Source organism: Fonsecaea monophora (assembly GCF_001642475.1).
Source record: "Fonsecaea monophora strain CBS 269.37 chromosome Unknown Scaff45, whole genome shotgun sequence".
NCBI classification, from domain to species: Eukaryota; Fungi; Ascomycota; class Eurotiomycetes; order Chaetothyriales; family Herpotrichiellaceae; genus Fonsecaea; species Fonsecaea monophora.
The window spans coordinates 114,686-139,214 of record NW_019173976.1 but is presented as its reverse complement, the minus strand read 5'-3'; the positions used below and the strand labels follow the sequence as shown (position 1 = coordinate 139,214).

Sequence of the window (24,529 nt, the reverse complement as noted above, 5' to 3'; positions counted from 1 at the left end):
GCAAGTGGTTAAAGAAGGACTGTTCGAGACAGACTGTACGTAAGAAACAATCACTTCTCTATTCCAGAGCTTCAGCGTCCTTTTCGAGTCATCCTGTATTAATTGCGAGAAGCCTTACTGTTCCTATCAAAATATACAAACGTGAGACAACATCCCGCAAAGCCACGGAAAGTTGCTATTTCTGGTCCGCGGCACTGGCTACAAGAACTACATCTGCTTCAGGCCTCAATTCCTCCATGTGGCCCTAACGTCGAGGCAGTTTTGCCTTCGGCGCTGAACCGGGCGGTTGGGACCTGACACGACCCTCACCCTGCCGTCAACTGTAGGCCTACATAGATTTTCGCCACGTGAAAAACACTCCGGTAATTGAGACCCCAATCCCAAGGGTCCTGCGGGGCCCCGCGCGCTTGGTCGGCATTGTGAATAATAGCCGGGACCGATAACGAGTTCGACGACTTGACCGTGAGTCGGCAAATCAGGTGCCGGTATCCAAGAGGTCTGGCCATATAGAAGGATGTAGTGCCGAATCCTGGAGCAGCATAATTCAGCCCTCGACCTTCCCCGGCTTCCGAAGCATGCAGCCACAAACCTTTAAGAGGCCAAAAGCTCTACCAGACGTGCAGCGTCACTGCTCTTTCTCCATTTATCAGTTTCTTTAGCCAGAACCGCCACATGACGAATGAGATAATCCAAGATCTCGCTGCGCAGCCCAAGGGAGCAGACGATGCGGTCGATCTGAACGAAGTCGAAGTGAAGGGCTCTTCCTTCGAGCTTGCAGGAGAGGAGACTGAGCCCGTCGTGACTCCAAAGACATGGATAGTCGTGTTTGTAAGTCAACGGTGTTGTTTTCGTCTCCATCTCGAGAGTAATGGTCTAACTTTTGTACATTGCAGATCATGGCCATGGGCTACGGACTGTGCTTCTGGCCTGTCCCAGTTTTCGCGGCAATAGGCACTCAAGTTGCCACCTCCAAAGGCGATCCGGACAAGGCGGCGTGGTTTGTACCTGCTTGGACACTGTCAATCACAGTCTGCTTCATGGTCTGGTAGGTGCAAACCCCGAACCTGTATACGCACGATGGTATGTCTTACAAAGTTTTACAGCGGAGCAAACACGGATCTGCTAGGGCGGCGGTGGTTCTTGGTGGGAGGCAATGTCTTTTGCGTGGTCGGCCATCTCGTTATTGGCAGCGCAAAGACCGCCAACACCATTATAGTCGGAATGGGTATGTTGGACGTTGTCGACTCCTCCCGACTCCCCTGGCTATAAGCCTTTTGCTGACTTATCGCTTCGTGATAGCCCTGGCAGGGTTTGGTGGTGGCACCTGTCAAATGGCTGCCTTCGCCGTGACTGAGCTCCTGCCGAACAGATGGCGACACATAGGAGTCGTCCTGGCTGATATAGCCTCTCTCGGTGCCGTCACCTTTGCTCCAGTGGCGGGTAGATTTGGCTGGGAGAACGGCACATGGAGATGGAATTTCTACGTCGCAGCCGTTCTGCAAGGCCTCTCCTTTGTTGGGCTATTGCTACTCTACTTCCCGCCCGCGCATCCCTACAACATGGACCCTAAGCAATTGATCAAGGAGCTAGATTACCTAGGTACGTCACCCATATGTCCCCTTCCCACCTCAAAAGCAGGGAGCAGAATGACTAATCTCTCTCACGTAGGAATGTTCCTCTTCACCGCCGGCGCCGTCCCTCTCTTAATGGGGATCATTTGGAGTGGCATGTACGAATCTCACGATCTCCATGTCGTTGTCCCCTTAGTCGTCGGAGTCGTAGTCATAGCGATCTTTGCTCTTTGGGAGACCTACGGAAATATAAAGCACCCGCTGACCCGGACCTATATGTTCACTGCCTCGCATGGCCGGGATTTCACAGCACCCTGTGTTGCTCTTGGCATTGTCAACATGTCATACTATTCGAGCAGCATTCTCTGGCCCACTATGATCTCCGTCTTTTACACTGACGGTGGTGCCAATTGGAAGCACGGCATAGCCCTGTCGATTGTCCAGGGAATAGCTATTAGCGTTGGCGCAGTTGGACTGAGCTACTTTGGAAACAAGATTCGCCGGTGGCAGTGGCAGTTGACCGGCTCCATGTTCGTCATGGTTGTTTTCGGGGCGCTTCTCGCCTTGGGCAAGCCGTCGAATCAGGGACTTATGGTGGCTTTCGTCTTTCTGTCGCAAGCCGGCTACGGCTGGGCTCTCTATCTCTCCATTGCCATTTCGCAGATGGGTGTCGAACACAAAGATTTAGGCCACAGTGGTGGGATATCCGGCGTGATTCGTTTTGCTGCAGGAACCAGTGAGTGTCCTTTTTGCTCCTTTTTGCGTGCGTTATTGGCATACAGGCTAACGAGCTCCGCAACAGTCAGCGCAGCCGTCTATACCACAGTGCTCACTAACACCGTGTCTACTTTTACCAAGCGCTACGTTGCGCGAGCAGCGACCACGGCTGGACTTGCGGCCTCGCAGGTCCCGTCTCTTCTTAGCGCTCTCAACACGCCAGAGCTCGCCCAGAGGTTCCCGCCCGCGGTCGTCAGCGCCGCACGTCGAGCGGTGGAAATGGCGTACGAGAAGGGAATACAATATGTAGCATACGCCAGCATCGGTTTCGGCGTGGTCGGAATCATTGCCTGTGCCTTGTGCAAGGATGTCGACGACAAGATGACGGACAAGGTACGTTCGGCCCTCCCCCTTGAGCTCTGTGTCCTCCGGATTTACCTACTGACTACGGCAACCAGATCGAGGTCTACATGGAAAACACAATCTATGCAGACAGAAACCAGCATGGTCCAACCAAAACAGACGACGGAGCGGAGCTATAGTGCGGTGGAGATATTTCGAGGAGAAACCCAGGGCTGCGAGCGACAACAGTTTCCAGCCTCGGTTTTCCTTGGAGAACAACTTAGCAGATCCGCCCTGATTTAATGCCAGTCCACGTCGGACAAAAACCAAGGCTTGAAGTAGCTGAGCGTGTCGATACGATCATTTCAATGACCAGATTGTACATATCTACTCCAACAGGATAGTGATATATGCCCTTCACATCTGCAGGTTAATTTTTCTGGGTGCAGTCGTTGGCAATGTGTTCCACCGGGACGCGAGCTATGAAGTCAAGAAAAGCATCCTGACACTCCTTGGCCTTGTCAACGTAGATCTCATGACCTTTCCCATTGATCGCCACCAACTGAGCCCCCGGGATACTATCACGAAATGCTTCTTGATCCTGCAGGCTCGTGTTTGCGCTATTCGTCGGCGCGAGGACCAGGGTCGGACATTTGACGTCCTTCATCATGGGACGCACATCCAGCTTGTCCAGAAATGCAGCAGTGCGAGCAAGACCCTCGCCAGTAGACAAACCGATCTGGCCCAACCACCAGTCGTAGTACGCAGGGTTCTCCGGCTGTCCGATTCCCCCCGGAACCCTGCTCTGGGTCTCGGCGAAGCCCCTCGCGTCCAGGGCACGACAGATGGCGGCCCAGTCTTCGTACTCGCCGGCCCATTTCTTCTTGGCGGCTTCGGGTAAGTGCGTCGGGGTCGCGCAAACGGTCAGCGTGTAGAGGCGGTCGGGGTACCGTGCGGCAAACGCCACTCCCAGCATCCCAGCCGTGGATTCGCACAGCAGGTGGACCTTGCGGATCATCTGTTGGTCTAGAAGGTCGAGCACCTCGCCCAGCACTGTGTCGAGCGTGTACTCGTAGTCAGGCGTCGGGTCGCTGGAGCGGCCGTGGCCACGCAGGTCACGTCGGATGATGCGGTACTTGGACGCCAGCCGTGGGATCCAGTGGTACCAGAAACTCGAGTGCCGGCTGAATCCGTGCTGGATCAGGATTGTCTGCACGTCTGTTCTCCAGGGGTCAGTGAAGTCGTCGACGATGAAGTGTGTCTTTTGCCCGTTGGCGTGGGTGATGAATTGGCTGTGTGGGGTGGGGGTTTTGGTCGTCATGTTTTGAAGACCGGGCCGGGCTGAGGCTTGCGGAACGATATGTTGCTCTTTTGAGGCCCCTGATTTCGATTTGAAAACGGTGACACTCGAACCCAAAAGCAACCCATGCCGCGAAAGTTTAGCTGTTCCCCTATATACCCCTTGTGCAGATAGAGCACATGACCGGTTCTTAAGTAAGAGGGAATTGCCGCAGCGCCAATGCCGGTCGTGATCTGTCTACGCCAAAAAAGCTGGTAGGGGGGTCCATTTTCTGTAAGCTACAATCCAAGTCGATCGGATTAATAGCGGAGCCCGTTATTTCCGGGGAAAATATGCCTGCTCCTAGTGTCTGCCTCAGGGTATGAGGAGCTTGCTTAGAGAATCAGGCTTTGAACTGACAGGGGTAGAGAACGAGCGGTCCTGTATGGACAGAATTTATTCATTAGTCAAACCTTCTATAGAAGGGAAACCTGACAAAAGATAATCACGGTTATCTTGAAGGGCTGCGTTCTATCGCGACATGTGTTGTAGCATGGAAAGCCGTGCCAGCAGAAGGAGAGACTGGACTGCAACAACACGCCGTTGCGGCATGCAGCGCATCTGGTCTGTTGAGACACAGGCTTTCTACTTCCAGCTGACTGTACGTCGGAGGCGGCATCGCGTTTCCAATACTTCGGGGCTAGAGCAATAGCGGGAGTAGATGAATGATCCTCCAAGGGCCGAGCTCCCTCGACGAAGGGCTCGGTCCTGAGCTTCATTCATCCCAGTTTGCCAGCCTGTTGTCCCTGCAGCAAAACATTCAAATTTTACACGGCATGAACAAGTTCGAAGGTCCACGTCTTAATTGCTTGCTGTGGTCCCATGACTTTGTTATTCAGCCCAGCTTCCACAAGATCCCGCAAGCCCGGAGACTTAAAGTCTTCCAGGTTATCAAACTCGTGCGTGGTAAGCGTCGAGGCTGGAGAGTCATTTCCCTTGTCCAAGGACTGGAAGTGATGAAGCAAGGTCCGTCTGTAGCCGGGATAACGAGCCAGCTTCGGGACCTGCTCTTCGCGATAGAAACTATCCCCTCGTGCGAGATTAATATCTTTTCGTCTCCAGCGCAGACATGAGGGAGAGATGATGTTTGGCGTTACTCACTTGCGAAGCTCTTCAATGCCACCCGGGTTCGCCTCCTCGCAGATAAAAAAGCGCGCGGGTTGCACTACGTATGACAGAACTCAGTTATTTGTTTGGATGCAACGAGAGGCAACAGACATCATGAAGCTCTCTTGGTCCGTTTCCCATCAGCCAATCGACCCATTCCTACTTTGCACTGTCTGTGGGGAGAGCTGCACGACTAACCTTCCTTTCCTATGTTCTTGGGGTCGAATATCTCCACCAGTTTATAATTTCTGACGGACAAATGGGCCAGATCCTTGGGCAAATAGTTTTCTCCAAGGACATGGCTTGTCTTCTTCACGTCTTTGTACCTTTCGCTTTTCAGAGGATGACTATCTATTGTGTCATACATGGATAGATATTTCTTCTCATCTGAGGGTGCCCGCCCGGTGGCCGACGTGGTCACGTGATAGAGCGTGCCGTGGCCGTTGTACCCAATCCCAGTGGCGACATCAGCGAGGTGATGGCTCTGGTAGAACTTTTGCCATGTCTCTTCGGACACGCCGTGCGGGAGAGAAAGGGAGAAAAGACGGTAGGGAGCTGCCATGGTGAGAAACAGAGAATATGCCAAAGTTGAATGCCAGATGTTGATGACCTGATGATACTTGTTGTTTACCGAGGTGAGCGCTTTTCCACATGAGATATTCAATGCAATATCCTGGTAATCCACGAGGCTCAAAAGCTCCTGGGTCACCTACAAGGTCCTCGTGGTCGATTGAGGTATTCAGTTTCACCGCCACCCCAAAATGCCGGACTGGAAAGAGGAACCGAGCGCCGCCAATAATTTTCGGCGAAACCGGCATCTCAACAGCCTCAAATCCATCACAGACTAGATTGTCCCGAGCGGTCTCAAGAGCAACAACTATCCCGTAAGAACGACGGCAAGAGAGTGACCACAGCCGTGCTCGAGCCTCGGAACTTCAGAAGAATACTCCAGCTTTGACCCCCTCAATCGGTTGGATTCTAATTAACCTGAACGTAGTAGTAGTTCCTCCACCTTGGCTAAGAGCAGTCGTCTGGCAACAAGTCGAGATCATTGACCTCTGCCTACTGTTCTCGTGGTCCTCATCTCAGTCACAGCAGCCAGCTTCACATCCCTGGTATTGTCGCTGCCCACTACAGACATGTCCGCCACTACTGAACAGCAGGCTCTGAAAGCTCAACTCGTAGAGCTGGGGGAAGAATGGACGCCGGCCTGGGAAGCGGTTCTCGAGGCGTGCCCCGACTACTTTGCTGCCTACCTGAAAATGCGCTCAGTTCCTCTCAAGAACCGGCACCTTTCTCGCAAGATGCAAGAATTGATGCTTCTTGCATGTGATGCATCTTGCACGCATCTCTTCGAGCCAGGCATTCGTCTCCATACGGAAAACGCGTTGAAGGCCGGCGCGACCAAAGGCGAGGTCTTGGAGGTCCTAATGAGGGCGAGCGTGCTAGGGATCCATGCCGTCAGCGTCGGTCTTCCAATTCTATTCGAAGTGTTGGTGGAAGAAGGAAAGATGACGCAAGAAGATCTGGAAGCACCCAACGATGAGTATAGGGAGCAGCTCAAGGCTGATTTTACGGCGAAACGGGGCTTCTGGGCCCCGCATTATCAGAAGTTGATCACAATCGGTAAGTCAAAAGAGAAGAGCGGATGAGCGAGTGCAGCGTCGGCCCGTGATCATGACCCAAAAAGCAGACAAGAAACTGATCATTTCTTTAAAAAAGAATAGCACCCGATTTCTTTGATGCGTATATCACCTACTCCGCGGCACCGACCGAGTCTGGGGGCCATCTTAGCCCCTGTGACAGAGAATTAGTCTACACAGCGATTGACTGCTCGACCACTCATCTTTACGGCTATGGTCTTAAAACTCACGTCAGGAATGCTATCAGATTGGGTGCAACTCCAGAAATGATCGTAGAGGTCTATGAGCTTGCAGCTCTGATGGGCGCCCAGACGTTGCTACTAGGCGTGCCTGTATTGAAGGAAGCTTTGGCGAAGCTCGGCTAGACTGAAAGCCTGCGAGATGAGGCACTTAGGTGCGGCGTGGGTACCATGGCCTGCAGTGGGAAAGCACGGTGGTGTTGGTGTTCCTGTAGCCCACAATGTGAAGGAGACATTCGTGAAAACCCGAAGATGACCAGAGAGTCTTGCCGTCCAGATGAATTCGCACACCCTGAATCAAGCAGATGTGGAGCACCGGGCCAAGGTTCCCTGATCTCTTCCAAAAGGGTTCTAGGAGGCTGTCTAACTAAACACACCCGTGTTCCGGGGAGCTGGGCATCTCTATCCACCTAACTAGTTAACCAGGGAACGTGAAGGGTCCGTAGTCCCAGCCTCTCAACGGATATTTTACCGAGGCTAGGCCGCCTATTGCCCATGCGGGGTCGACCGGCACTGCAGAAACCTCCCAACGTGGGAGCAGGGTTGACTCTTGAGAACTAATTAAGCCATTCTCTGCTCTCACCGATCGCGGCCCAGGCTTGCGACATCACCCTGAACACCAACATTTAGACGACTGTGCTTCGGTTTGAAAGCACTACCAACTCATTCCAAGTCGAGCCTCTTTCGCCCCGCCAGAGACCTCACGCGCAAACATGAGATTAGACTATGCTCCCAAGGCGCCTGAAGGCCTCGGCGCAGAGGAAGAGCAGATTTACGATCGAATCCGAGCTCGCAGAGCACCAGGCGAGCTGTTGCCCCTTGACTTGGCCCTGCTGCATACGCCTAAAATGGCAGATGGTCAGTCAACGAGACCATCACAGATGCCGGAATGTTGCTAACTACTCCAAAAGGCTGGAACAGTTTGCTGGGCGCCGTGCGCACGAAAGGATGTCTCTCAGATGATCTTCGCGAGATTGCCATCTGTCGGCCTGCCATAATCAACCGTGCCTGGTTTGAGTGGGCGCATCATGCACCGCTCTTGACGGCGACTCCAGGCTTTACCGAGGAACAATACGCCGTGGTCAAGCAGCCTGAGCCCAAGGAACAGGGTCCCCTGACCGACAAGCAATGGGCCGTCCTTCGCTACAGTGACGCTATGACGAAGACCATCTCCGTTCCTGACGATATCTTTGAAGGACTGCAGAAGGCTGGGTTTACCGACCGAGAGATTGTCGAAATCACTCTTACTTGTGCGGCTTATAACATGGTCAGCCGGTTTCTGGTCGCTTTGAACGTAGGGGAAGCCAATGGGGAGGTGCCAGATGCCTTGAAGGCACATTTTGGAGAGAAGCCATGAGCAGAACAACTTCCGTTTAAGATCCGGCCAAGGCGAGCAATGTCAGAGTCTGGTGTGATAATGGCACTTCATAGACATGGGCCGTGGCTGCCACGTGGTGTCAATAGATTCCTGTGCTCAGGTAGATAGACATCCAGAGAGCTCAGAGCAGCTAAAGCGACTGAGTCGGGCAAGGCCGGCATATCAGCCTAACTAGCATTCAACGCCCTGTCTTCATGTCACGATCAAGCATTGGCCCAATCATTGGAACTTGTACCGTTCATATCAGAAGGTCGGCGCCATGCGGCAAGCCGTTATGCTCTGCCTCCCACGCGGCAATTTCTTCCATCATCTCCGGGACAGTTGCTGCCGGGGCTGATTGGCGGAGACTCCAAGTCCGGCCCGAGGAATTCTCGGTCGGCTACTTACGCTTTCTGTGGGGTTGTTTTTGATTTTCTGATCATCTATAGTCATCTCGGTGGTGTCATGCCGTTAACAATGAAGGGAGAAATGACTGTTCGCATAGTCTCCCAGCAGCCTACAATAGTACCCTTTCAGCTCCTGATCATTTCCAACCGCTTCTTCGTGGTTTTACAATATTATCCTTTCTCAGCAACCTTGACAGTTTGGAGCGAGTGTCCGTGAATATGCCCGGACTTAAGCTCAATGGCGCATCAGCAATAGTAACAGGTGCAGGATCTGGTAAGCAATATCTTGTTTGATGTCTGTGACTTGCGGCATTGCTTGTCCTGACTTGGAGTCTGACCGGGCTCACTGAAAATGGTAATACTTGTACAGGCATCAACTTGGCCTTCGCAAAAACTCTCGTTGAGAAAGGTTGCAATGTCTTGATTGCCGACATTGGCCTTCGACCCGAAGCACAAGCATTGATCGACTCGGTGAACACACAGAAGTCTGGTGCAAAGGTCGTCTTCCAGCGGACGGATGTCACCGATTGGGCGCAGCTCGAGGAAACCTTTGATCGTGTCGAGAAGGAGTTTGAGACAGTCCCTGATCTTGTATGTGCGGGAGCGGGAATCTATGAGCCAGTATGTACTCTGCATTGCCTTATCTTCGCTTCAGACTTTGCCGGGCGGCTGGCAAGGAAATTCAATTCAAGCTAATTCTCCCGGAATTTCAACAGCCAGGGACCGGGTTTTGGGGTGATAAGGATAGCGGCTCTCGCTACAAGGTTATCGATGTCAACCTGATCCATCCCATGAAGATGACCAGAATCGCAATCCGTCGAATGCTGCGCGCCAAAAAGACAGGCGTGATTCTCCATGTTGCCAGCGTTGCCGCAGAGACCCTTAGTGTGATCACACCCCTTTACCAAGCGTCGAAACATGGCATTGGGAGCTTCGTCATGGGTATGAGTGGGTTAGAAGGACTTTGCGGTATTCGCGTACTGGGGGTAGCACCAGGGTACGTAGAAAAGACCCTGCCCCTTTCATATTTTCACTCTCTTATTGCGAACTCCGGCAACCGAATCTGCGATGAAAGCTGACCCGAACCTTGTTGTTTCCCTTGTCTAGGTCCATCAAAACACCACTTCTGTTGGAAGATCCCAAAGTTTCCAAGTGGATCGATCCTACCAAAGACAAACTGCTCGATCCCAGCGTCATCGCTCAAGCTCTACTCGCATTGGCCGAGAATGTTAATGACAAGTATCCCCCCGGCACGCTTCTGGAGGTCACGGAAGAGAGCGAGGAGTTATGGCGGAGCATTCCCCTCTACAACAATCCTGGGCCCCCAAGGTTAAATTTGGCCAGCAATAAGGATAGTGCCCTCACGACTATCAAACAGATGCTGGAGGAAGAAAAAGGGGAGAGATAAGTAGACCTTCATGAAGCCTGGAAGACCAATGTTTACTATTAGAAACAGCAGTCTGGTAGCCTATCTTGACTATCTTGACCCTCCATGATCTCTTAAGAATTCATGTCTCGTGGCTGATATTTTCTGAGGATATCTTGGAGTCTGGCTTTGCGGGGTTGTGATACGATATATCGCATGTTCTCTGTTGAGGATGAAACAGGAAAGACATTCTCTACCCTGGAGCTTGTCGGCCTGATCACAAACCTGAATGCTAATGTTGCTTGAGTCTTCAGCATCTATTCCTTGACTTACTGGAATTGCATGGCGCATCCCATATGTCTGCCTTTTCAGAAAACCGCCAATGCATTTGGAGGCGAGCCAACAGCCCCAGCGACGTTCAGGAGAACTGACGTAAGGAAGAAGCTGTACCGCCCAGTCTTTGCACGATGCGCCGACAAGGCCTTCAGATCCCTCAGTTCCGCAATAGGCATACCAAACAGACTGAGGAGATAAGGGTGAAGGACTATACAGCTCAGTAGGGCGGGAAGGCCACAAGCGTGTGGCACGAACCAAAGACTTACCCGGGGCAGTGCCATCTGCGTGCTCCACCTCAAATCCGACATTGTCTCTGGCCACCACGGCGAAACCTTTGTTCCAGAACCATTTGGCCGCCCTCTATGGACTGTTCCACGGCCGACCACTTTCCGCAACCCATTAACTCCTGCTAGCGTTCTGCAAAGGCTATTTCAAGCTCTTCCGTATAACCTGTACGGAGGATGAAGCCATCGCCTTACTGGAATGCCACGCCTTATGCTCTTGCTTTCTTCCGGTTGGGAGAGGGAAATGCCGTAATCACCAAATGGTGCGAAATCGAGGCACTTGCTGTCCGCATACGCTTTAAAGTCTATGAGAACACCACGGGCAACTAAGCCCCCTCTCTCATGCCAATCTGGAGGTGGTCAGTTAGTTCATCCAAATAATGACGCTATCACAGCGACATGTCTCGTCGTGACGTACGGTCGAGAGTTGGCAGACGCTTCTCATTGTCTTCTTCGCCCCAGCCTTGCACGAGTTCCTGACCAGGGGGCTTGCATCCACTATATGCAGATGCCGACTCTCGGTGGTAGAAATGACCTACATGACTGTCAGCCAGAGGCCGATGCCGGATCTTGTGTCAGACTCACATAGACTATCCCATTGGCTGCTGCACTGCGTGTTGAATTCATCGTGTCGACCTTGTTGGGACTCGGTGATAGCGGTGACTACTGACTTTAAGGAGATACTGTGGCCCTGCTTGATCTCGTTGGACGCCACGAGCACAGTATCGGGCCCGATCTTGTTCAAACATCCCAACATGTCCTTTTGCCCGCCCTTGTCAAACACCCCCTAGGCACAACCACGTGGTATGCCATCCACTAAAGGCAGGCTGTCATAGTCAGGGAATGAGGCGGCCATTTACTTCGACTTTTGCACGAAGAAAAATACGACGCAAATACGAGATTGTCGCCAGGAGTAGTCAAGATTGCATACGTATCTCAGTAGAAATGCCGAAGCTCTATGTGGACGGGATGGTGAAGGACTACAAGCACTTTTCAGTATTACCCCAGATGTAGTGAGCCCTTATCCCAGATTCGTCCAAGGTCAGCCGTGCTCCCTTTTGCGGGGCTGAGTGGGGAATTGGAAGTTGAACCTGGGCCGATACACAACTAGAATCAGGGGGTCTGGAGGAAGTGGTCGGCAGAGGACCAGCCACGTGCCACCTTGCCGGCAAGTGGAATAAGTCGGAGTGGGCCCGGCTTCTCTGACCGGCTACTGTAGATGCATGTTCGCAACTTCCGGCAACGGTCCGGCATTGAAATCCGATACTCTGCGCGGCCCTTTTCGTAAGGAATAGAAGTGGAACCTCTCGGTTACTTCTTGACAGTTACTCCAGTCTTTGCCACGAGAATATTGGCTGAAACCCCGGACGTGGCAAATCCACCACCGCCGGTAAGACCCCAAGTAAGTTATCACGCTATGTATGGTCAGCCAGAGGAGTCAGTGTCTTCCCTAGTCGAAAGCATCAGATCCCACAATCAACAGCTGCAAAATAATCAAGTAGATACTGAGAACTAGGTCCTTTCTTGCTTGATCAATCAGGTGATGTTCGGCAGACTTCTCTCGGCTCCGGCTCACTATCACCCAAACTGGCTCATCAACTACCAGAATCGCAAATACCTAGACTGTAACCAGAGATGCGTCTGTGGCGAACCCAGTGCTTTTCTAAATCTGCAAACATTCTTTATACGCGCCTGATACTCCTTGTGGCTGCAAGATTTCGACTCCAAGAGTCAATCACTCTGAACCCAACCAAAGATGCCTCCTGCAGCCGTTGCTGGCTTTGTCTCCGATGGGGCCTTGTCCCTTGAGCAAGACCACCAGACCAATGGAGTCGCGAATGGCGTCCCAAATGGCGTCGGAAAGCATGTAACAGTGCCACAAACAAATACCGCCGCCGACAATGGCGAGGCTCAGACGGCGACAGACAGGAAGAGCGAGATTGCAATTCCTCTCAACAACCAGCCGAGCTACAAGCCTCGTAAGCTACGCGTGATCACAATTGGCGCTGGCTTTTCAGGCTTGACTCTGGCGCATAAGCTCCGATACCAACATCCTGAGATGCAAGATATCGTGGAGAACGTCATCTTCGAGGCGAGAGGCGATATCGGAGGAACATGGCTGGTCAACACGTATCCCGGTGTCCAGTGTGACGTGGCTGCTCATCTCTACGTATGCTTCTATGCTCTGTTTCTGAGCTGGAGACTTGCTAACCTTGCATTACCAGGCTTTCCCCTTTGACCCGAATCCACGATGGAGCAGGTTTTATGCCAGCGGGGCGGAGATCTTCGAATACATCTCCCGCACAGTGCGAAAGTGGAACCTTGATCGAGATATCCAGTTGAACACCAAGGTCGTGGGGGCGTACTGGCAGGAAGATACTGGGACGTGGAAAGTGGTTGTCGAACACAACGGTGTCCAACGCGAAGAATACGCCGACATCTTGGTGTCCGGTCAAGGATTCCTCAAGTATGTTGCTCGATCTCTGGTCTTTCCTCTGGATCAACCCCTTGGATATCGTCCATCCCTCATCAGAACCCTGACACGCTAACTTCGAACAAGTCTCTGGAAATGGCCCGAAATCGAAGGTCTCCATTCTTTCAAAGGGAAACTGGTCCATTCAGCCGAATGGGACCACGACTACGACTACTCGAATAAGCGCATCGCCCTCATCGGTAACGGTTCATCTGGCATCCAGATCCTCCCATCCCTCGCAAAGACCGAGGGCACCGACGTGACAAGCTTCCAGCGCGGACCTACGTGGGTCATCTCGCGTATGTCCCCGTCGATGCTCCTCGGCCGAAACGAAACAGACCCCAACCCAGTATACACGGAGGAGCAAAAGAGACAGTTTGAGACAGATCCAGTTTACCACAACAAATACAGAAAAGAACTCATCCACCGTATTAATAAAGCCTTTAGATTAGTAAGGACATCCCTGCTTCTCTCTCTCCCCCTTCCTCTCTCTCCGCTGAATATCATATGCTGTGCGCGATGATGGCGACTAGGCAGCTAACAAGCATACTAGTTCGTGAGGGATTCAGCAGAGAACCTTGACGCCACCAAGTTCGCGATTAAACAAATGTCGGAGAAGCTGCAATACAACAAGGAACTGTGCGAGAAGCTCATCCCCAAGTGGGAATTGGGCTGCCGGCGGGTGACGCCTGGAGAAGGCTATCTCGAGTCCTTCCTCCTGCCCAACGTCCATCTCAACATGAACCCAATCACCAAGATCACGGAAAATGCCGTGCACACGGCTGATGGCCAGTCGCTGGAGGTCAATGTCGGTATGTGGTCACCACCCACTGGCCCCCATCACTGCCTCTCCGGGGTCTCAGCTGGCGTAGCACTGTACTAACTCTGCATTTTTCTTCACAGTCGTCTGCGCCACTGGGTTTGACGTTTCCCATTGCCCACACTACCCGATCATCGGGCAGAACCAGACCAGTCTGGCAGAAAAATGGGCTGACGAACCCGAGTCGTACCTGTCCGTCGGCTGTCCCGAATTTCCCAACTACTTCATCTTCACCGGTAAGTGTCCTTTTCTCCTTTAGTTGTAGGAGTCTCATCACCAACCCCGCCCCCGGGTGGGGGGGTCTCCCCACCGGTCTCTGTTTCCACATCAGCCAGTCCTAAAGCTCACCTACTTTATTCAGGCCCCAACGCCGTCGTTGGTCACGGTTCATTAGTCGAAGGTCTCGGCTGGGTAGCCGAGTATATGATCAAATGGATGAAGAAGATCGCGACCGAAGACATCAAGTCCGTCGTCCCCAAACAAGAAGTCGTCGACGAGTTCGTCACCTACGGGGACCGCATCCACAAGACCTTGACCTGGACCGGTGCCTGCCGGAGTTGGTACAAGAAGAACCGCGTTGACGGTCGCGTGACGGCCACGTTCCCCGGAAGTGCGCTGCTCTTCAAGAGACTCATCAGCGACCTGCGCGCCGAGGACTTCGATATCAAGTACCGAAGCCCCAACCGCTTCAAGTTCATGGGCAATGGATTCACGGAGTACGAGTTGGACGACAATAACGATTTGGCCTGGTATGTGGAGAAGTAGTTGGAGCTGCTAGTTAGTTTGATTTAGACAGACATCCCCCTTTTTGTTGCCTCCGCTCCCAAGTTCGGAGCAGATAGAGAGACATTTTCCAGTCTTCCATAACTGGAGTATAAAAAGGACTTTGGTCTGCTCGCTCGATGAGTTTGGACCTTGACATTTTCCTGTTCTTGTTCTCTTGTATAAACGAATCGATCTCCATCTCATATCTTGCGATTTCTCGGCTCTCTGGCTGTTGTGCGTACGCCTCGTTCTGTGTCCCTTGTTGTTTCGCTCCTTCTCATGACCGTGTTCCTGGCCAAGGATGAAATGTTCCCTCCGTTCCTACCAAGCCAGATCGGAAGAATGGATGAATTGGATTTGAGAACACTTGATCCTGGCCTTTGTCTGGGGGTGCCTGAAGCTGGGAAAGTCATATGGGCGCCTCCTGCCCAGATTAACCCACCTCACCACAGCACTGAGGCTCCCAACCACTTCAGCAAAAGGGCCGCAGAGCAATGAATGCCGATATATATGCAGAGTGTTAAGTGTGCTTGATCACAGCGTAGACAACATACTTCATACGAAGTCGGCACTGATAAGTCCATGGCGGCAGAAGTACCCACGTAGCTTGTCTTTCTCTTCTCGTTGGATCCGCCTGTCTTCCCAAGGGTGCTGGAGGTACAGTATAGTCTTGAGGTTCACCAAGACCAGCACACGTGATGCAAAGTGTTGAATTCGATTGAATTCTACTGGGGAGAGCAAGGAGAGCATGGCGGCAGCCTCAAGTTCATTGACAGAATAATCGAGTAGTAGGTCGGAGGTGTATTCAGACAGAACAAAGCAGTAGTAGCAGGTAGATGTCTACACCCAAATTTCCATCCCCGATACGGAATACAGTAGGATTGATCGTGTTGTCTAGCAAAGTTGTGAGATTTCTGTCTCCAAAGTCATAGTAGGCCGGTAGCGAGCGAAATGTCCTACTATCTGGGAACAAGACTGATGTAGAAAGTAATACCACTTGAGGGGAGACACCACGTCCTAATCGGTCGTCATGACATCGTTCTGCCATCCATTCGAACTTTCTCCAATTCAAACTCATTCGAATGTCGCTACGGGGTGCAACACATGTCAGGTAAACGAGGCAAGGCCTGTCTATACATCTGCCACCTCGAGGTGTACAGTTCGACCAGGTATGGCGCTCTTGGTCTCGACGTCCGTCTCCGGTGGTGACGAACGTCCAGCGTTCAAGATTGGATCCTCGGCCAGAAGCTTTCGGTCGAGCTCTTGCCTCTGCTCGGGCGTCATGTGCGTGAGATCCAGACCGACCTCGTCGCCAAACAGCTGGCCCACCTCCTCGAGCGTCAGGCCCTTGGTCTCTGGGCAGCAGAACAACAGGAACGGGAGACCGGCGAGCGTCACGGCGATGAAGACAAGGTAGTACTTCCAGCCGATAGTGGCGAACGCTGTCCCCGCCACTTCGTTGTACACCAGAGCCGAGCCCAGAAAGCTGGCCAGGCCCATGGCGACGCCTTGGGAGCGGACGTGGGTCGGGAAGAGCTCAGACATATAGACGTAGATTGTAGGGTCGATGCCGAAACCGTACCATGTGACGTAGAAGAACAAGAAGAAGACGCCGAAGCCGTTGGCGATCTTGTTGGTGGTGCCGCCGTACTTTGCGATCATCGACATCAGCAGGATAATGTTGGCAATGGAGCCAATCTGGGGCAATGAACATAGTCAGTTTGTGGCTTAGGGAAGGCTTTAAGGCGAGGGTAAGGCGCCCTTGACGACCCAACCACTAGAAATGCAATCATTCAGACGTCCGAGGGCCAGAGTATGATATTACTTACTGTTCCCCAGATCATCATCTTCACACGGCCAAATCTGTCGATAAAGTAGGTAGATGCAAAGTTCACCACGCCCGCCCAGGAGCAGTAGACGGCATAGAGCAGGAGTGTAACGGAACCATTCAGACCCAGGTTACTGTAGAGCAGAACCTAGACGTTCTGTGTTAGTCTGCGGTGGTGGCAAAGCGGGAAAGGAAAGGAAGGTGGCATACCTGATAGTTGTTGACAACCAACACACCGGTGCTTTGGTACAAGAACCTAAAGGACGCGCCAAAGTCAGCCAAAGTAAACAATGGCTCAAATGGGGTCGAAAAAAAGAAGTAGGACCCACTCGAGAAACATTGCGGTGAACAGGCGTCTTCTATAGGATGGAATCTTCAAAATGGCCCAGAGGGTGCGCGGCTTCAAGATGTCAAGGTTGACCTGCTTTTTGATCTGCAGATACTCCTCTCGGGCCAAAATGTCGTCGGTGTCGTGGGCTGTGTGGTGCAGTTTCTTGAGGCTGGCGAAGGCCTCTGCATGGAGACCACGCAGCATCAGCCACCTGGGAGACTCGGGCAGCCAGGGCGACACGGCAAGAATGAAGGCAGGTGAAATGACTATGGAGTGGGCTTTTAGCACATGTCGCTCTCGTGTTGAAAGAGCTCTCAATCTTACCTTGAAGGCAAACCAGCAAACGCCAGGATGTACTGGCATTTCCGAAATAGCATCCGTAGCCGGCCCAGCCTGCGACGGACTGGATACACATTAGCACCTTGAGAGCCCGGGGAGAAGTCATTCGTCTTACATAGCCAGTGACCTGTCCCACGGCCGCGAGGCCAACCATACGGCCTCGCATGTGAGGCGGTGCAATCTCAGATAAGTAAGTGGGAATCAAAGAGACTATGGCGCCCGAACTGGACAACGTCAGTCTTGGCTTTGGGTGGTTTCCCCTGTGGTGGAGACTCACCCATAGCCACTGATGAATCTTCCGACGATGAACATGGCAATATGAACTGAAGCACCTTGAATGATGGCGGCAATCAGACATGTTGCAGCGGCGATTTGTAAGTTACGGACACGGCCGTAGAAATCGCCTTTCCATGCAACTGTGAAGCAGCCCAGCATTCCGCCGCCGAAGAAAAGGCCATTGGCAGCTGTAGCTATCTTTTAGCATCACTGGCAAAACCGGGTGATGGGGGTTGCCAGCCTGTACCTCCTATGATGCTCGCTGTCCGTTGATCATCGGTGTCAGCGGAAAGACCAAAGTAGTTGAGGAAAGCCGGGATTCCTGATTGCCAGAATCAATATTAGCCAGACGGGACAGAAGAGCAAAGAACTCTGTGCCTTACCATAGACGGGTGCTATGACAGAGTTGTTGAACCCATATGTGAACGAGCCGACCGTCACTGCGGCAGCGACCATGAAATTGTAAGCACTTGCACCCCCCATGGCTGCGAACCTTGATGAGCTGTGAAGCACTGTGCAGGGTGGATAAAGGGTCGGTTGTCCACGGGGTGACACACTCAGGAGAAAGACAGAGAGCAGCTATGTCCTATCGATATCAGGACCCAAGTAGCTGAGGGACGTCTCGCTGAAAGAGTGTCAGAATACGGGCAGGTCATATAGATTCCTCTCCGGCCGATGCTTCTGCCCCCTGCGCAGTCCTTGTGTAGACTTCATGACTGCTCGAACGCCTCGGGTACAACAAGAGCCAGACCGGTCTGGCTCGGCTCCCCCAGAATACACCAAAATGTTGGGAGAAGTCAAGGTGTCTTGCGGGCTGCCGACGTGTCGTGGAGTCCCCCACGGCGTGCCGGCTCCTGGGGTCAGATACTTTCCCCATCTGGGGCAGAAGGGATGGTGAAGCAGCATCATAGCCGAAGACACGGTAGAGGACGGTAACAACATCCCCAGAAATGGTCGCCAGGAGAGACTAGTTGCCGGCTATTGCGCCTCTGCTGCATCTTTGAAGAATGAACGGACCGGGCAATGCTGTTTCTGGTGCGTCTGCGGCAGTCTATGCGGATGCCGGTCACATCGGTCCATGCTCAATTGAACGCTCATCAAAGACTCTTCCTGTGTCCCGAATAGAGGACGAGAGCTTTCACAGCCATTATCTTGCAAGAAAAGCTCGTTCTGTTCAGTGGCATTCGAGATTGAAGCACCATTCTATTGTTGCAAGCATCTGCCCATCCTTGGATCTCATTCTCCATGTCAGTTTTCGCATATACCAAGACGGGTCCGGCGGACTGCCCAGCCGACGTGGACTATTCCAAGGTGCAAGGGAAGACCGTGATCATTACGGGCGGTAAGATCCATGATTGGCTCCCTCATGCGAGTCGTCTGTTTGTTTTAGAAGACATCCCTTGCTGACACAGGAACTGTCGTGACCAGGCAGTAACGGACTGGGAGCAGCGTACATCAAAGCGTTTGCTGAAAACGGGTTGGTGCCTCCCCTTTTCTTGACCACCGCAAGCATCAAAAGTTTGTCCGGGAAACTGACAGAGACTGAACAAGAGCATTTGTGGTCAACGGAGACCTTTTCCCACCTCAAAAGCCGTACTCTGAGTCCAAGTAAGCATGTTGTGGAACAGTTTTAGGTTCCTCCTGGAAGCCATGCTGGCTGCGGACCATCTCATGCTAAGCTCTACCGGCAGCATTCTCTTTGTAACATGCGACGTCACCTCTTGGGACGATCTGGTGGCCTTGTTCGAGACGGCCCGGGCCAAATCCCCTAATGGAGGAATTGATGTCGTGATTGCAAATGCCGGCATCTTCAAGGAAGACCTTTTCTTCGCCGGTACGTCGTCGCCCTTGTCTTGCCAACAGTTTGAATCCTTCTCTGCGCTCGTGGGATCATTCCCTCTGAACAATGGTGAAAACACTCTGCTCATCGACCTTTCTCAAACAGGCCTGGACTCACCCGTTCCAACCAAGCCCAATCTCAAAATGATGGATGTTAATATCTATGGAGTGTTCTACACAGCCAAGCTGGCAGCTCACTACTTCAGCCAGCAACCAGAAGACAAGTATGACCGATGCCTAATTCTGATTGGTAGTGTCATGAGCTATCTTGACACGTACGGCGCGGTTAGCTATGGCATGTCCAAACATGGCGTTCGAGGTCTGATGGGTGTTCTGCGGAGGCGTGGCATAATGCGTGTGAACATGCTAGCACCCTGGTGAGTGCTTCTCTCGTTGAGTTCGAAGCGGCGTAAAAAAGAGGGTTTCAAGGCATCGTCACTAACTAACCGGAATGAACAGGTATACTCCTTCCACTGTCAATACTGCTGAATTCCAAAATTACCTAGAGGACCTTTTTGCCTCTCAAGGTCTATCCTTTGCCGAGGTGAACGATGCGGTCAAAGTGATTATGAGAATAGCAACAGACCCAACCCTCAACGGTAAGTCCCTGATACCCAGAGTGTGTTCGCGCCGCCGCCGTGATATCAAATGCTAACACATCCTTCAGGTCGCACCCTCAGTAACGTCCCTCGACTTGTGGCTCGTTCTGGATACGTGGACTTCGCCATGGACGACTTTGAGGAGGGCTCTATTTTGGACCGTTTCCAGAGAAGTGTCGCACAGATCAAGTACACCCATATGGCGTCTCCTCCCAGCAAGAAATAAGGGAGTTGGGTCGTGGTGCGGTCGTGGTGTGATGTTGGTTTCAGTGACATACATAACCACGAAATAGTCATGCGTCCAAGCACCACGCCGCAGACATCTCAAATAAAATCCAAGACTTTCCCTGAGCGGTGGACATGCATAGCTAGTGACCGCTGCACGTGAGGAGCGTGAGGCTTTTCTAGGTTAGGCTAAGGTAGACGAGGTCAACAAAGCCCCTCCGTCCTTGCGCTCTGTGTGGCAGCAATTCTCTGACCGTTCCGTGGAGTTCACGGTGCATGTGTGGCAGCGGAAGAAGAGCTTCGGAGAAGATTCAATGCTGAACAGAGGCGACAAAAATTGTGGTTTCTAACACGACAATAATTGCGTCGAGTTCGAGAGTGGCCTCCGAATCGACTCGTTTCTTTCGTCTCTTTTCAATGGACCAATGCCAGGAGTCATCCAAGTTAAATGAATGAACCGTTGGTCATGCTCATTCCCCAACCAGCGAGATGATCAGACGGTCCGCCATTGATGCCATCTAGAGGATTATCGAAAATGTCGTAGAGCAGATAGCTGAGATCATTGCCGCTGCCGAAATCCGAAAACAGGGTTGGCTGATTATTGACCAACAGGATCTCGAGCAACGGGCTCAGGTTGGTGGGAAGGCCAGGGAAGTACTTCAACCAATCCTGCTGTTCATCCTGCAGAACAGGATCCACTTCCTGATTCATAACGACAGGCGACTCGTCAGAGAAATGCTGTGGTCTCTCCTCTTGCGGGTCAAGAAGCGCGTTGTGTCTCTGCTGCGCATTGAGAAGGTTCTCAATGCTCCGGTCATACATTTTGGCGGAGTCAAATCGTCGGGCCAACTCTCGCAGCGCCACTCGCAGAACGCGGATATGCTCGTCAGCCGCTTCCTGTAAACGTCCGACCTGCCGCACGTGTAGCAGGGCCATTAGGGCTATCGCAATGTGCCACCCAGCCATACCTTGGAGGAACCGTAATGAACCTCTAACCAGAATCTCCTCAAAGATTCGTGCGGTGCACGACGCGGCTAGAAGTGCTGGTGTGTAAGCCTTGGGCAAAGCCTGGCTCGACTTCTTCATGTGGAGGAGCGCAATGCATGACAGGTATGGCAGGTGAAGCTGATAGAGGTCTGCATCTAGTTCCGTACTTGTGGCCCGGGTAAAGGGCAAACGCAATGACTCGGGTAGGTTCTGTGCCCATTTCCTCAACTCTTCAAGACGCTCATGGGCCACTTGCGCCCCATTTGGATTTCGACGAAGGTGGTCGCCTACCCTACCCACGATGGCGCAAAGTCGGACCCATTGCACGAAAACCATCGCCCTGGGGTCGTCCGGGTCAGGGAAATCGGTCGGTGACGGTTCACGGACGTCACAATCTCTCGGGTTGATAATGCACGGCCTCCCTTGACAGATGGCGGTAAGTCTCTCCCTAGCCTGCTGAAAAGTTAGGCATCACTCGAACCCCAGGATTAAAGGCTACATACAAATAGAGTCCACCATATTCGATGACGTAGCCCAATACTTTCTCCGGGTCGAAAGGTCTGACCGGCGTTGCATTCACGATGCAGGCCCAGCTCCTGAGCCTGACGAACAGCGACTCCTATCCACCACCATACGCCGTTCATGCTGATCACGGTGGGCGGGGCGGCAGCAAACCAGTAGAAAAGCATGACAGCCATCAAAGCCGCGAGTGGGTTGGGCTCGTAGCCACCTTGGATCAACAACCTGGCATTTTCGTAGTACGCGGCGGGTGTATCTCCGTGAAGCAGAGAAGGCTGGATGACACTTCCAATCAAGCCAATCGATTGCTGAAGGGCAAGAGAGTTCTCAAACTCGGGTAGCGCGAGCAGAGAAGGATCAAGTACAGGACAGAAGGTGAAGCAATGTTTAATAAAGATCTCAGTATAAGACTTTCGCAGGGCGGGAGACAAAGGGTTGACGGTCTGGCGAATTTCGATGGTGACTGGGCCACCACCAGTCTTGCTGGACGTATGTTGTTCATGATTGAGGAATGGCATATAGCCCGATTCCCCCAGATAGCTCGCTTGAGGGTGATTGCTCGCTTCACTGTATGAAGTCGAGTAAGCATGCTTGGTGACCGGGAGACTCGACGCTGCGAGAGGTCCATCATTGTGGCTTGAGGTAGCAGAGACATAGGAAGGCGGCCGTGTTATGCGTTGGGATGAAGATTGCGGCAGATGGGCAGACTCCGAGACCATGCTCTGAGAAGGCTGCCCTTCCACTGATCTCGTCTGATCAATAGGAGGCAAAGGGGGGAATTGATAGACGGTCGCCGTCGTGACTTCATCCGGGACGCTGCTAAGGGCGTCATTGACCCTGGGACTCCGGGATTGGCGATTTGCGAGACTGCGTCGGTCGTTTTGGCTGGCTTGATGGTCATGTAAGCCTCGTCGAGAGGGACGGGGTCTAGAGCAAGCGGAATTAGATGCGCGATTCCCAAGCACAGTGTCAGGGGCCGAAGAGGTATGTAAGTGTCTTGCCCCCAGAACCGCGGGGAACCAGTTCGGAAACGGGGTCATACCTGCATTCACTCTGACTCTGGGTACAGTTCATGCACGCTCGTTCGTCTCCTCCACATCGCATGTCTAGGTCACATCGGATCTGCAACGTCGATACCATTCAGCACGACTCAGAGGAGTGGATCAGACCAGGGCGGGCAGAGTCCGAGTCTGCACGTGACAGATGGACCGACCTTCTTCTCATGGCATCTTAGGCAAACCGCTCGAGCCCTTTTTCTAACCGGTTTCTGCGACACTCGGCTGCCCGCCTGCGGATTTGGCTGGGGAGCTGACCCGGCATTCAGGTTCGGTGCACCAGACATTTCAATTTCCACATTCATCTTGGGGGTTTGAAATCCGCACTTTGCCCATTGGCGAAGCGAAAGGCAACCCTACAGCGGTAATTGACTATGTGGTATGACAACGGCGAGGAGAAAGAAGTGGCTGGAGTAGCTCGGGAAAGTCACAGGAGGATACCGGCTTTAAGATAGTCCATGGGCGCGTTGGATTGCCGAGGACCCCGCGCGTGAGAAACTGGGCATGTGTCCGGAGACAAGACTCGGGGCACGGGGCTACAGGGGCGGGGTAGTTTAGTTAACTATTTAGAGTGCTAGGTTCAAGCCCTGTGGTTAGTTTTAACTTCACCAGAGGACATACTCGGTACCGAGTACACTGTACGGAGTACAGGGACCACAGGGACCTAACTGGAGCCTAGCTAACTTACCGGGGCCCCTTGGGCCCGGGGGTCTCCACAAGCCTCTTGCGAGTGATGTGCCCTCCCTGTGGCGACGGGGGAATCCGGTCCCCCAGGCTGTGAACCGGGTAATTTCTTCTGCCCTCGTTCCAGCGACGGGCAGAAGGAATCTGACTGGGAGACGCCTCGCCTGTGCGCGGTCAAGGCATGACTCTGGATACATCAAATCGCAACATTGTCATGCTCCAAGGCAATCAAGAATACCCTTTTATGGACCCTTGCCTTGCTATGTGCTCCAGGCTTACGGGCATTGCCCTGCGGCGATGCTACTAAGGCAAACCTCCACGCAGGCCGCTTAGTCGCGACCTGTCTGCACACGTGTAGATATTGGTTCTAGGATCATCCTGTCAATCGCAGCGGCCTTGACTTCAACAGCGAGCCCCTGCGCCTATGAAAATGGCTACACATCCCTTGATGGCTTTGTGCAAGCCAGGATGAAGTCGTCGTGATTGGTGTGAGTCGCTCATATCCCATTGCGATGTCCCGGCATTCGAGTCACGGCAAAGAGGCCATTACAGGAGTTTGGACTTGGGTGTCAGGGACGATCAGTCCCTTCTTGCTCTATTGCCAGCTTTGATCATCGAACGAGACTGCCTTTCCCCAGGTCTCCAGGAAATCATTTAGCGGAGCCGAGTGACTTTCCGGGGTTCTCAGAGAGCAAATTTAGATCAGATGCCAAACTTGGCATGTTTATCAAAGGGAGTTTGCCTTCTACATCTACAGAATCTCAGTCTCCCTTTCCTGGGTCTTGGACGAGGTCGAAAACTCTCAGCATAGCCTTCCTTTGATACGGCTACGCTAGCAACCTTCGTCTTCGCACAGTAGGAAAACTTGTCTCTCCTGATCCACGGCGACGACCCTCGAGGAGAAGCCGCGAAGGCACTACAAAACATCGACCATTCTGTATGCCTGTGGAGTTTCGTTTGGCGCGGCCTCTTATGGCTTCGCCTCCAGCATCATCTCTGCTACTTACCTTGCACGCCTTGGTTCCCACTTTAGTTAAACTGTCCTTCGGCTAGCATCCCTGCAGGTGCAGCCGAATACGTC

General features: G+C 52.7%; 11 protein-coding genes across 11 annotated transcripts; 6 read left to right on the top strand and 5 right to left on the bottom strand.

Annotated features, from left to right (window-relative positions):
• Positions 1–672: 672 nt before the first annotated feature.
• AYO21_06494 (hypothetical protein) lies at positions 673–2,830 on the top strand (the record flags this gene model as incomplete). The annotated part of the gene is made up of 7 exons (XM_022656454.1): positions 673–828; positions 894–1,045; positions 1,104–1,225; positions 1,300–1,599; positions 1,669–2,307; positions 2,374–2,681; positions 2,747–2,830. The coding sequence occupies 7 exons, from the start codon at positions 673–675 to the stop codon at positions 2,828–2,830; spliced, it is 1,761 nt and encodes a 586-aa protein (XP_022511242.1).
• A 230-nt stretch (positions 2,831–3,060) lies between these two features.
• Positions 3,061–3,951, bottom strand: AYO21_06493 (hypothetical protein; the record flags this gene model as incomplete). The annotated part of the gene is made up of 1 exon (XM_022656453.1): positions 3,061–3,951. The coding sequence occupies one exon, from the start codon at positions 3,949–3,951 to the stop codon at positions 3,061–3,063; it is 891 nt and encodes a 296-aa protein (XP_022511241.1).
• Positions 3,952–4,736: 785 nt separating this feature from the next.
• AYO21_06492 (hypothetical protein) lies at positions 4,737–5,638 on the bottom strand (the record flags this gene model as incomplete). Its single annotated transcript, XM_022656452.1, has 3 exons — positions 4,737–4,992; positions 5,071–5,134; positions 5,275–5,638. The coding sequence occupies 3 exons, from the start codon at positions 5,636–5,638 to the stop codon at positions 4,737–4,739; spliced, it is 684 nt and encodes a 227-aa protein (XP_022511240.1).
• Positions 5,639–6,215: 577 nt separating this feature from the next.
• AYO21_06491 (hypothetical protein) lies at positions 6,216–7,084 on the top strand (the record flags this gene model as incomplete). The annotated part of the gene is made up of 2 exons (XM_022656451.1): positions 6,216–6,702; positions 6,804–7,084. The coding sequence occupies 2 exons, from the start codon at positions 6,216–6,218 to the stop codon at positions 7,082–7,084; spliced, it is 768 nt and encodes a 255-aa protein (XP_022511239.1).
• A 587-nt stretch (positions 7,085–7,671) lies between these two features.
• On the top strand, positions 7,672–8,315 carry AYO21_06490 (hypothetical protein; the record flags this gene model as incomplete). Its single annotated transcript, XM_022656450.1, has 2 exons — positions 7,672–7,816; positions 7,870–8,315. The coding sequence occupies 2 exons, from the start codon at positions 7,672–7,674 to the stop codon at positions 8,313–8,315; spliced, it is 591 nt and encodes a 196-aa protein (XP_022511238.1).
• Positions 8,316–8,941: 626 nt separating this feature from the next.
• AYO21_06489 (hypothetical protein) lies at positions 8,942–10,130 on the top strand (the record flags this gene model as incomplete). Its single annotated transcript, XM_022656449.1, has 4 exons — positions 8,942–8,996; positions 9,093–9,313; positions 9,415–9,719; positions 9,830–10,130. The coding sequence occupies 4 exons, from the start codon at positions 8,942–8,944 to the stop codon at positions 10,128–10,130; spliced, it is 882 nt and encodes a 293-aa protein (XP_022511237.1).
• Positions 10,131–10,456: 326 nt separating this feature from the next.
• Positions 10,457–11,465, bottom strand: AYO21_06488 (hypothetical protein; the record flags this gene model as incomplete). The annotated part of the gene is made up of 5 exons (XM_022656448.1): positions 10,457–10,632; positions 10,691–10,784; positions 10,904–11,058; positions 11,127–11,243; positions 11,294–11,465. The coding sequence occupies 5 exons, from the start codon at positions 11,463–11,465 to the stop codon at positions 10,457–10,459; spliced, it is 714 nt and encodes a 237-aa protein (XP_022511236.1).
• Positions 11,466–12,464: 999 nt separating this feature from the next.
• AYO21_06487 (hypothetical protein) lies at positions 12,465–14,766 on the top strand (the record flags this gene model as incomplete). Its single annotated transcript, XM_022656447.1, has 6 exons — positions 12,465–12,878; positions 12,934–13,175; positions 13,269–13,632; positions 13,735–13,993; positions 14,085–14,237; positions 14,363–14,766. 6 exons carry the CDS (start codon positions 12,465–12,467, stop codon positions 14,764–14,766), a joined length of 1,836 nt encoding a protein of 611 aa, XP_022511235.1.
• Positions 14,767–15,897: 1,131 nt separating this feature from the next.
• AYO21_06486 (hypothetical protein) lies at positions 15,898–18,023 on the bottom strand (the record flags this gene model as incomplete). The annotated part of the gene is made up of 9 exons (XM_022656446.1): positions 15,898–16,464; positions 16,596–16,742; positions 16,805–16,850; positions 16,924–17,191; positions 17,250–17,328; positions 17,380–17,488; positions 17,542–17,728; positions 17,788–17,862; positions 17,924–18,023. The coding sequence occupies 9 exons, from the start codon at positions 18,021–18,023 to the stop codon at positions 15,898–15,900; spliced, it is 1,578 nt and encodes a 525-aa protein (XP_022511234.1).
• Positions 18,024–18,785: 762 nt separating this feature from the next.
• AYO21_06485 (hypothetical protein) lies at positions 18,786–20,204 on the top strand (the record flags this gene model as incomplete). Its single annotated transcript, XM_022656445.1, has 5 exons — positions 18,786–18,882; positions 18,969–19,017; positions 19,175–19,756; positions 19,839–19,978; positions 20,047–20,204. 5 exons carry the CDS (start codon positions 18,786–18,788, stop codon positions 20,202–20,204), a joined length of 1,026 nt encoding a protein of 341 aa, XP_022511233.1.
• Positions 20,205–20,647: 443 nt separating this feature from the next.
• On the bottom strand, positions 20,648–23,069 carry AYO21_06484 (hypothetical protein; the record flags this gene model as incomplete). Its single annotated transcript, XM_022656444.1, has 3 exons — positions 20,648–21,643; positions 21,694–22,576; positions 23,023–23,069. The coding sequence occupies 3 exons, from the start codon at positions 23,067–23,069 to the stop codon at positions 20,648–20,650; spliced, it is 1,926 nt and encodes a 641-aa protein (XP_022511232.1).
• Positions 23,070–24,529: the final 1,460 nt, after the last annotated feature.